This window comes from Cucumis melo, chromosome 4 (assembly GCF_025177605.1).
Source record: "Cucumis melo cultivar AY chromosome 4, USDA_Cmelo_AY_1.0, whole genome shotgun sequence".
In the NCBI taxonomy this organism is placed as follows: domain Eukaryota; kingdom Viridiplantae; phylum Streptophyta; class Magnoliopsida; order Cucurbitales; family Cucurbitaceae; genus Cucumis; species Cucumis melo.
In genome coordinates, this window is record NC_066860.1 from 19,258,516 (window position 1) to 19,270,856 (window position 12,341).

Sequence of the window (12,341 nt, forward strand, 5' to 3'; positions counted from 1 at the left end):
GCTCGGTCTATTTTTTCCGTACTTATTTAGAATTTTTTTTGATAAATTTCGTTTGTTGCTATTTTAATAGGTTTTGGGGAGAAAATTAATTTTAATTACTTAAAATTGATAAAATTTATTTAAAATTAATAAATATCCAAATGAAAATCGAATCATCCATATTTAGTTGAAAAATTGCTATCAATTATTTTTATGATGATAATTGATAGTCTTCCTTGTCAACTTAACTATATATTCAAATTGATAACAATTTGTTTAAATGATTTTATAGTTTGAATGAACACAACTATTTATTTTAGATTTTAACCTAGTTGACTATTATATTTCAACTCTATTTTTTGGGTTTCAACTATTATAACCTATCGTAAACTACAATATTGAAGTATTAAACATCTCTTCTTGCTTTAACTACTTTTGTCAATGAAATTTACTATTTTTTTCAAAATCAAAATAATATACTTTTCAAACATAAATTATTATAATATATACTAAAATAATTTATTATCATTTAGATAATCTGGACCATATAAATAATACGATAGTTTTTAAACACAAACTATTATAACTATAAACTTATAAATTATAATAATCAGTGAAATGAAATGAGTACCAAGAAACCAAAATTTTTATCACATAATTAAGAAGGGACAAAATAAAAATGAGGGGAAAATTGAGAAGAGAGAGAAAGAGAGAGGTGGGATGTCTCCTCCGAGGTGAATAGTTAAATGAGATTGTTCTTTTCCTTGACCTTTATACTCCGTTTGGTGGTTTTTGCCGGGCCAGACAACCTACCAGTTGTTGCGGCTCTTTGAAGAGAGAGAAATTCTTTTTTATACACACTCAAAACTCAAACTCACGCAGAGAGAGAGAGAGAGAGAGAGAGAGAGAGAGAGAGATGACCCTCTGCTATGGAATTGGGATCTCAGTCTCCTCTTCCCAGCTGAATCAGTAGCGCCATTACTTCCATTCCACCGTGACCTTTGATTCACACACTCACTCACTTTGCTTTACAGGTAAAACTTTCTACTCTTAATCAAATCATCCATCCCTTATCCACATTCCTATTTCTTCTTCTCCTTTTAGATCTTCCCCCATTTTCATACCACTACCTGATGATTTTCTGATCTGGCTTGTCGATTTTGATCGATTTTAGTTGAGTTATGATTGTAGATGGGTTTATTCTGGAATGGGTTACTTTTGAATTTTTTGTTCAATTGCCATCTGCTCTGGAATCCCCCATTTTCGCATTCATGTACAGTGGGATACCCTGGTTTTACTTAGTTTCTTTGATTTGAACTCTCTGGATTTCTTCAGTTTGACAAATGGGGTCTGTCTTTTGTTTTATTCTTGTTTTGGATTTTCTCTTTGAGCTATGGATCTGCTACCTCCTTACACTTCTAGATTCGAAGTCGTTGGAGAGTTGTCATTATTAGGAAAAGATGTAATTTTAGAAATCTGCCTTCACTGCGAATAACCCTTATGAGGGATGGAATTTTGCCTCACTCGATCCAGGAGAATGTATCTGAAGCTGAGTTTTCTTTTTTCCTTGGACTTTTCAACTACTCAAATCCTGCTACAAATCTTTTCTTTTCTGGTGTAAAAAGTCCAAACAAGTGAAAGGAGATCTCCTGGCAATTCAGTCTTTCTCTGTTTCTTAATTCTTTCTTAGTTGTAGTCACTAGCTACCTTGTATTGTTTTAATAAAATTTTTCCCCAATTCTTGATGTACATACCATTCTTGTCTTGGATTGGAGCAATTTGTTGCCAGAGACTATTGCATCGACGCATTATTTCTGAAGAAGTGGGTAAAACGATTGTTATCCACGGTGTTTCTTTTTGTAATGTGGAAAATTCATTCTTTTTGTTCTTTTCTTTGTTAGAGAAAAATGTTTACAAAAACTCATTCTTTTTGTTGTTATCACTGCCGAAATAGAATTTTGGAGGGTTTCACCATCGGTTATATACTTTCAATTTTATGTAGGAAGTATAGCACATCTGTTTCTATTTTACTTTATTTTTGAAAAAAAAATGTAGGTAAACAGTTTATACGTCATTATTCTGGTAAGGTTTCATATTTTTGTGACGAAATGAACTTCTCCCGGATGTTGAAAATCCTTTTGCTTACTGCATTTATGGCCCTGTGCTTTGCTTTTGGTAAATTGAAATGGTTCTTCTAGTCTTCTCTCTCTTTCTTATGATATTGTTTTATTCCTGTAGGACAACGGACTTCTACATTGACCTTACAATAGTTGCCTTCACAATTTGCTTTGGTCCACGTGAGTTTCTTTGAAACTAATTGATGGGTTCCAGATTCCCATCTCATCAACTTAGCAATGGCCTCTTTGTCTCGGGGAGGCCAGAGCAGCAGAAGGAAAAGGCTCCAACAATGAGTTCAGTGGCAATGCCCTACACTGGTGGGGATATTAAGAAGTCTGGAGAATTGGGAAAGATGTTTGATATTCCTATGGAGGGTTCTAAGTCCAGGAAGTCTGGGCCTCTCAATGTTGCTCCTACAAGGACTGGATCCTTTGGAGGGGCTGCAACTCATTCAGGACCGATCATGCCAAATGCAGCTCCCCGAGCGAGTTATACCACCTCTGGTCCTATTTCTTCTGGCATGATGACTAGTTCAACCTCATTCAAGAAGTCGACTTCTGGGCCACTAAACAAACATGGAGAGCCTGTAAAGAAAGTATCCGGCCCTCAATCTGGTGGAGTTACACGCCAAAATTCTGGACCTATTCCTCCAGTTCTTCCTGCTACTGGACTCATCACATCGGGTCCCATTTCTTCTGGTCCGCTGAACTCATCTGGGGCACCTAAAAAAACGTCTGGTCCATTGGAATCAATGGGTTCAATGAAAATAAATGGCCCATCAATAGCACAAAATCCTGCAGTTACTACACTTAGCCCAGATGATGAATATTCTTTTGGAAAAAGCTTTCCGAAATTAATATTGTGGTCTGTTATTCTCATATTTGTCATGGGGCTCATTGCTGGTAGTTTTATTCTTGCTGCAGTCCACAATCCTGTTCTTCTCATTGTTATTGTTCTACTCTTTGGAGTAGTTGCTGCAATATTTACTTGGAACAGCTGTTATGGAAAGAGAGCTCTTATTGGTTTCATTGCTCAGTATCCTGATGCTGAACTCCGAACTGCAAAAAATGGGCAATATGTCAAAGTCTCTGGGGTATGTAGCCTAACAAAATGTCCTTTGGTAGTGGTGATAATAGCTAGTTACTATTCTTGATAGCAACAGATAATTTCTAAGACATTGAATTAAACGAAATGCATTCAAGTATTTTTTTTTTTTTTGCTTTTAATTTGTTTAACCATCAATAAGTATGAAATTTTGGGTGACTATCTACTGTAAATATTACCTGAACTTCCAAGGTTAATCTCTTTTTTTATTTTTTTATTTTTTCCCCCTTTTTTCTTATATTATTTTATCATTATTTTGTTGCATTTTGCAAAAGGGAATTCCTTATGATGTCACAGTATTTCTCAAACTCTGCAGGTTGTTACATGTGGCAATGTGCCCCTTGAATCATCCTTCCGTAAGGTTCCTAGATGCGTCTATACATCTACTAGTCTATATGAGTATCGAGGGTGGGGTTCAAAACCAGCTAATCCTGGACATCGTCGATTTACATGGGGACTGAGATCATCAGAGGTAATATGCCCAATAGGTGATGGAATACATTTGGTTGTTGACTTTTCTGCATTCCTTGGTTTCATATAATGCTAGTCCTTTGTTTTCATCAAGTAAAAATTGTAGTGTTCTATATTTCTTTCCGGTCAACTTCTTAAAATATATTGAGGATATTTAATACTACTTACAATGGATTCTAATATTGATGGTTGTCACAATATCACACTATTGGTTGTGGGGGGACTCTTGAGATGATTTGGACTTTTAGGTCTTGATGATCCCTGGCTGATGAATGCGGTTTTCAAATATTCCAATCGAAAGCAGAACCAATCTTTTGGAATTGTCAAATCTACGTAGGGTAAAGCTGCAAGTTGTAACACAAGGTTTTCTCAAACTAGTTTATTTGATGGAAAATCAACTTTCATCCATCTGAAGTAAGTTACAAAAGTAAGGGCCATACAGAGGTGAGTCATAAAATCAGAACAAAAAGAGGCTCCAATTGCTTAGAATAAGAAAATAAAGGACAAGTACAAGTTCTCTTTTACCTTTTCTTTTTACGAGAATCTACTTTTGATCTAGACAAATAAAAGTACAGCAGATGTAGCAAGTATGTTTTGGATCTTGTAACTGAGGAGGATTAGGCCAAGGGAGTCTGGCAAGTTAAGGAATTCCTGCGATGATTGGATCTTGCTTTTCTGGAGCAAGGCTGTACAGACTTCCCTTGCTAGGAGGACATACTCTTAACACTTTTATTAAATCTTAGTGTGAGAAATGTATTTTTCCCTACGTTTCAGATGTTATTTTGGATCTGTTTTCTTGATATGTAAATGATTTAAAAAGAACCTGGAAAGGTAAAAATCTTTCTTTGGGAGCTATTGCTCGGGGACATTAACGCCCAGAACATGTGCGAGCTAATTTTAGACATGCTACAATTATATGAATGACAATATCGTGATTTTGTAAATCTGTTCTATTGTTGAACTTCAAGATCGATATCAATAAATTTATTCCGTGCTCATGTTTTTCTCCATAGAGACATGTGGTCGACTTTTACATCTCTGATTTCCAGTCCGGATTGAGAGCATTAGTTAAGACAGGCTATGGTGCTAGAGTGACTCCATATGTTGACGACTCTTTTGTTGTTGATGTTAATCCATCAAACAAAGACTTATCGCCGGAGTTTGTTCGATGGCTAGGAAGGAGGAATCTTTCAAGCGATGATCGTGTAATGCGATTAAAAGAAGGGTAAACTACTTTGTTTTTCTTCTCTTACAATTCAACATCTCTCATGTTATTAGAAACTTCTATATTGTGAATTTTATTCAACTTATTTAGTTTTGCCCAATATTTGATTTTCAAAGAGGAAAATTACATGTAGACTCCTTCAATAGCCTCAGACTTCAGTAAACTCATGGTTATGCCCTGTTTTTTATCCTACCACCATATTTCAACAATAGTTTGTTTTGCTGTTCCTCTATCTCTTGTTTTTATTCCAACTGAGATATATTGCATTAGCATCAACTGGCTGACTCAGTTTTGCTTCACCCAGAAGGGTTTCCCCAACGTCAGCTGGTCTGTCCAACAATTTTAATAACTGGCAATAAAATTCAACACCCACTTTTACTCTTTCCTTTCGGAATCACAGAATTTCGTCTCATACTCCTGTCAACCAATTTACTTTAGCCTTTTATTCCACACATTTAAAATGAATCGGTTAAACTACCATTTGGTCCTTGTACTTTAAGGTTTGTTCAGTTTTGGTTTCTATATTCCTCTTTGAATCACAAAATATTATTTGAGGATTGTACATGTCTTAGACAGGGATGATATTATTGAAAGTAGAAATGTAGAACAAACACAAGTTTACGTGGAAATCCTAGTACAGGGAGAAAAACCACGATACTGATATTTCTTATTATTTTCTTATGATAATAAAGGTACAAAGGGGAAAATATTATAGACAACACGAGCCTAGTTAAAATAATAAAAAATTAGGGCAAAGTAAATCACAACTACACTTGGGCTTTCAACATGACTCAAGCCCACTATTTCTAACTCTCCCCCTCAAGTTGGGACGTAAATGTCGAAAAGGCCAACTTGCTAACACATGAATCAAAGTTTTGTTTTAGGAACTCCTATGTGAGTATATCAACAATCTGTTTGCTCTAAGGTATCTAAGGGATGTTACTGCCACTGTCCTCTCTTTGTGATAAAATGTCAGTCAATCTCTACATGTTTGGTTCTGTCATGTTGGATCGAGTTATTGACAATGCTAATAGTGCCTTGTTATCATAGAATAGTTTCACAGGCACCTAATTGTCCCGACAAAGATCAGACAACACCTATTTGGAGCGAATTTTCTCACAGATTTCCAAACTTATATCCCTGTATTCGGCTTTAGCGTTGATTCGAGCCACAACTCCTTGCTTCTTACTTCTCAAAGTAACAAGAGTGCCCCACATAAATGAGCAGTATCCCGATATGGATTTTCTATCAACAATAGACTTTGCCCAATCAAGGTCAATATAGGCCTCAATACACCTTCTGTCAGTTTTCCTGAACCTCAACCCTTTACCGGTAGTTGCTTTTAAATACCTCAGAATTCTATTAACTGCCTTCATGTGGTCTTCATAAGGAGTCTGCATGATTTGATTGACAATACGCACAACATAGGAGATGTCTGGCTTAGTGTGAGACAAGTAGATCAACTTTCTCACAAGGCCCTGATATTTCTCTTTATCAACACAAATCCTGTCACTAGAATTTCCAAGTTTGGCATTGAGCTCAGTGGGCGTATCAGCAAGACGATATCCCATCATACCTATTTCAGCTAATAAATCAAGAATGTACTTTCTCTGAGATACGGAGATGCCCTCTCTGAACCTAGCAATCTCAATCCTAAGAAAATACTTTGGATTCCCCAAGTCTTTAATTTCAATCTCATCTCCCATTTTTTTTTAGTTGGATGATCTCAACGGTGTCATCCCTAGATAGCACAATGTCATCAACATAGACAATCAATACTACAATTTTCCTAGTCTTGGAAACTTTTGTGAACAAAGTGTGGTCGAAGTGCCCTTGATTGTATCCTTGAGACTTGACGAAAGTGGTGAACCTATCAAACCAAGCTCTCATGACTGTTTCAACCATTATAAAGACTTTCGAAGCTTGCAAACCTGATTATCAAACTGAGCTTTAAATCCTAGAGGAGGACTCACATACACTTCCTCTTCAAAATATCCATTCAAGAACGTGTTCTTAACATCAAGCTGATATAAGGGTTAGTCTTTATTTACAGCAACCGACAACAAGACTCTAACAGTATTTAACTTTGCAACAGGAGAAAATGTCTCAGAATAGTCAACCCCATAAATCTGAGTAATTCTTTTGCAACTAACCTGACCTTATGTTTGTCAAGAGTACCATCTACTCTGTACTTGAGTGCAAACACCAGTCTTGTGTCCCTTAGAGAGTGTGCAAAGATCTCAGGTCTTCTTCTTTTCCAGGGTCCTCATTTCTTCCATTACAGTAGTCTTCCACCCAGGGGATTCTAAGGCAAGGTATGATTCTTGTGTATTGTAGTATAGTAAAAGCTGGCAGTGAAGGCTCCGAACTGGGGTGAGAGGTTCTCATACAAAACATAGGTAGAAATAGGGTGCTTTGTACAGGACCTGATACCTTTCCTCAGTGCAATAGGAAGATCTAGAGAAGGATCATAGTTATTGATGTTTCCTGAATGGTCCTAGTTGGTTTTGTCATTCTCATCAACCCTAACCTCTCTATCTATAATGACCTCATCAACATTGCCCTTCTCAACCATATTTTTAGGGACAACTGTTTTGGACCCGTTATTTGCAGACCGATCATTCTTACCCGCCTTACTGTCGGTTTGTGCGTTAGTGGAATTCGTCTCGAACCTGTTATTCTCACTCATTGTGTTATTAATATATGACTGTGGTCAATGGAATTGGTCATACCTTGATCTCGTAAAGGTTCAGAATCCTGGACAACAACTAGCTGAACAACAGTAAATCTAACTTTCTTTCTAAGAGTCCACCTATAGTAGGTTTTCCTGGGTACTTGGTTTGTAGGTAGGATTACAGTGTGAGAATTTTGGTCAGGCAAGGTAACCAGAGTAAAATAGGTAGACTCTAAGGGAACAACATAGTTAGACTCTTCACTCACACTCTCCCCTAAAGTAGGCTAACGAGAAAGAAGGGACAATCCTACAAAAAGGTCATATCCAAGGAGACAAAGTATTTATGTGAGGATGAGTGAAAGCATTTATAGCCTTGTTGGTGCATAGAGTATCCATCAAACACGCAAGCTTGAGCCCGAGGCGTGAATTTAGTTTGGTTAGGATCATGACTATGAACATAGCCTGTGCACTCGAACACTTGAAAGAGGACATTAGAAATGAGATGGGTGGAGGGATAGAATTCTTTGAGACATACTTAGGGGGTTTGGAGGTGTAGGATATGGGAAAACATTTGGTTGATGAGATGAGCTGAAGTGAGAACAACATCGCCACATGGATAGGAAGGAAGGGAAGTAGACAACACAAGTGAATGGACAACTTCCAAAAGGTAACGATTCTTTCTCTCAGCGATCTTATTTTGTTGTAGGGTGTAAGCACAAGAACTCTGGTGCAATTCCCTTAAGAGGACAAAAACTTATTAAGGGTGTGGTTTTGAAACTCACGACCATTGATCTGTGTAGGATTGCAATCTTTGCATTGAATTGCATTTTTACTATGTGATAGAAGTTTCAGAATGTGGATGTAACTTCGGATCTGTCGGAGATGAGGAAAACCCAAGTAAGGTGGATATATTCATCAATGAAGGTAACAAACCACCGTTTGCCAGAGGAAGTAGTGACCTTGGACAGTCCGAAAACATCACTATGTACAAGATTGAAATGTTGGGTTGGCTTATATGGTTGTGAGAGAAAGGAGACTTGATATTGTTTAGCTCGAATACACACATCACAAGACAGGGCAGAAATATCAACTTTAGAAAAAAATGAAGAAATAGGCATTTTACATATTGAAAGTTGGGGTAGCCTAAATGGAAATGCCACAACATAAAGTCTTTTTCTAAAGCAGTAAAATATGAAGATAAAATACTAGTTTTATAAATGCTACAAGAGGAGGCATCATCATCAAGCAGGTAGAGTCTCTTACTCCCCAAGCTCAAATCCTGAAACAAAACAGAATTTGGTCAGAATATTAATTTGTAGTTTAATTCATGAGTAAGCTTGCTTATATACCGTGGATTATAGGAAATTTGAGGCACATGCTAGTGTAGAGCTGATCCTTCAAAAGGAAAAATCAGCCTCTTTTTGGCAATGGGAGCCAAGGAAACATCTGTTGTTCGTATCTTCTAATTACCAACAAATGGAATATAAGACACAAAATGTTCTAAGGATCATGTCAAATGATCATTGGTGCCAAATCCAGAATCAAGGGATTCTTCCCATCGACACTAATAAGACGGAAGGACTGAGGTATACCTGACTAGGCATAGCTCCTAGGGTAGTCGGACTGGGATCCCCACGTAGCTGGGAAGGGCTAGCAAATTCACTCATATAAACGCGTCCCGTGTTTTGTTTGTCGTTGGAAGGGCATTTCTTACCTCTTGGAGGACAACCGTGTAGTTTCTAACACTGCTCCTTGGTATGCCATTGTTTCTTGCAGTGTTCACAGACAAGGATTGGTTTTCCATTGTGCTTCTCACTGTCATGACTAGGGGACCTCACACTGAAGGCAGCGAAATCAATACCGGGGTTTGACAGACTACTCATAGCATTGGTACGATCTTCCTCAAGGAAAACCTTTGAACAACCTCCATTAGGGAGAGTATAGGTCTTTGGCTCAGTATATGTATGCAAACAATATCGAACTTACGGTTGCGACCTGTAAGTAAAACATATATCTTGTCAACCTCCTCAATTCTGGAGTATTGTATGCAATCGCTGGTTCATTTCCAGACAATTTCTCTACATAGGTCAATTTCCTGCCAGATTAGGCAAAGTCTGTTAAAGAAGGATGTCACATCCATTATCCCCTATTTGCATTCGCGAACTTGTTTTTGTCGAGTGTATAAACGAGAGGAATTCTGACGCTTGGAACACAATTTTTGAGCCGTATCCCAAATGTCTTCAGCGATTGCAGCATAGAGTAAGGGCTTGCCAATCTATGGTTCCATACTGTTGATCAATGTGGACCGAATAAGAGAATCCTTACCTTTCCAGTATTGTTCCTGAGAGTCTCTTGATGTAGAACGAGGTATCTCCCCTGTCAAGAAACCAAACTTGTGGTGCCCTTCAAGGATCATTTTAATAGACTGGGACCTAAAAAATAGTTTTGACCATTCAATTTCCTCCTTGGAAAATATCCTGTAAATTGTGCCACTATATTAGACACATAAGAAAAGGACAAAGCAAGGAGTGAGGTTACCAAATTTTCATAATACACCGGTGAGGTCGAACGGTTGTAGGACGGATCCCCAAGCGTTGCCTCAATCGCTGCAATCTACTATCGTAGCATGTCCAGTTGATGTTGAGCAATACCGAGAAACGGACCCTACTCATGGGCCCTTGACTGCACTGAGGACACACCTACCTCAAAAGTCAAGCGGGCTGGATTTCCAACCTCGAGGCAGCCACTAAGGTTTGCAGCTAACCTAGTAGGCGCATGAGGGATCTGTGCAGCTGAAGGTTCTTGGTTTGCGAACGGTTGCATCTTGGCAAGAAGGCTAGCTGGTGGGTTCTGAAGACGTCGGAACCACTCATCCATGGCGGCGCTGATTTGGGCATCAACTGCAATAGCGACAATTGCACTGATGTCGACGGCGGTCCCTTTTGTTAGGGTTCCATCAAGTGTTTGATTATCTAGGGTTTCCTCGATATCCCACTCTGATACCATGTAGAAAGTAGAGATGTAGAACAAACACAAATTTACGTGAAAAGTCTAGTATAGGAAGAAAAACCACGATATTGATATTTCTTATATTTATAAGCAAAACGAGCCTAATTAAAATAATAAAAAATTAGGGCAAAGTAAATCTCAACGATCCTTGGACTTTCAACATGATCCAAGCCCACTATTTCTAACAGGTATTTTCTAAACTTGAGATGAATTGTCGTTGATTTGGAACATCTAGGTCCATCTGACAACTGATAGCCATGTATTTGGTTTTCTGTTTTTGAAAATCTAGCTTGCAATCACTTCTTCTAGCTATAGTTTTCTTGCTTTACTACCTATTTTGAACATGTTTTAAAAAAACTTCAAAATTTTGAAGGAAAAAACTGTTTTTATAACTTGTTTTTGTTTTTAGAAATATAATTCAATTGTGTTGTTAAAGAAGGTGGATAATTTTTTACCAAAAGAATGACATGGAAACAAACATAATTTGAAAGGCTGAAACTAAATAACAAAGTAGTTATCAAACGTGAACATAGTAACTAACAAGTAAGCAAATTTACATTGTTACAATTATTATCCATGTGGAAATCATTGAGCTGAGCGTTGCTGATTAGTTTCACATGCACTGTACATTGAATTCCCTAACACAGATTATAATGTCCATTGGATGATGTAATAGATTTCAGTTCCAGTTTGATAGTTTTAAGTATTGTTGTTAAATGTGAAATGACATTTAAGGATAGTGATTATTTAGTGAGTGTGTTGCTGTATATTCAAATGCAGGTACATAAAGGAGGGTAGCACGGTTAGTGTGATGGGAGTTGTTCAGAGAAATGACAACGTACTTATGATTGTTCCCCCATCCGAACCATTAACTACAGGATGCCAGTGGGGCAAATTCATTTTTCCAGCTAGCCTTGACGGTATCGTCCTCAGATGCGAGGACTCATCAAAAGTCGATGTCATCCCTGTGTAGTTATATGTGCGTAAGAAACTTGTTGAGGTATTACGGTTTTTTGAAAGATATGTTGATGATGGTCATGGTGCATCCACTGAACAACCAAAGAAGACAGACATAAAGCATTTTTTTTTCTGCTCCCCACTTCTCTTCTCTTGGCTTGATGTATAGTTTGTATTCATATTCCTTTTATATCTTTTTAGAGTGAAATTATATTGTTGGGTTTGTTTTGGTATGATATGAAGAAGAAAAACATTAAATCTTGAGCTGACTGGTAGAATTATGTGAAGTAATGCAAGTATTTTTGGTGTCAGATATGGCTTTTTCCCTTCTATTTTGCTAGTCTTGCTATGGAATTTTCTACTTTTCTCTTTGCAAACTGCTGTGTCAGGTAATATATCACATTTTATTGTGTATACAAAATTTGAAACTACAAGCTAGGATATTGAAGAATGATTGAGACTGAGAGAATATTGAGAAATGCACAAGTTTAGAGCACAGCTTTGTTGAATTTGTGCCATATAGTGAAAGGAAGGATGTTGAATCAATTGTTCATTAGAAGCCAAAAGTAGTCTACAAGAAAAGAAGAATGAATTATCATCAATTGGGTTTACCAAGGCACCATGACATATCAAAGTAAAAGGAGAAAAAAAGGGATTTGCTTTGGTTGAAAGGTAGGGATCATGATTTATGTGTGTTGGGGAAATCATTACTCTGCTCTTCATTCTGTAATTTTCTATTTATCATTCTTATACTTCCATTTTCATTATTAAAATCTGGGTTGTAAGAGGTTTGAAATAATTCAG

The 12,341-nt window shown here is 37.3% G+C and overlaps 1 protein-coding gene and 1 long non-coding RNA gene across 2 annotated transcripts in view; both read left to right on the forward strand.

The window, feature by feature from the left end:
• LOC127149065 (uncharacterized) overlaps positions 1-12,341 on the forward strand; it is a 71,133-nt gene that overhangs the window by 21,320 nt on the left and 37,472 nt on the right. The gene's annotated exons all lie outside the window — the stretch shown is intronic.
• On the forward strand, positions 657-11,848 carry LOC103499157 (uncharacterized membrane protein At1g16860-like). The gene is made up of 5 exons (XM_008462066.2): positions 657-1,013; positions 2,218-3,190; positions 3,518-3,673; positions 4,686-4,897; positions 11,361-11,848. Exons 2-5 carry the CDS (start codon positions 2,300-2,302, stop codon positions 11,551-11,553), a joined length of 1,452 nt encoding a protein of 483 aa, XP_008460288.1. The 5' UTR covers positions 657-1,013; positions 2,218-2,299; the 3' UTR covers positions 11,554-11,848.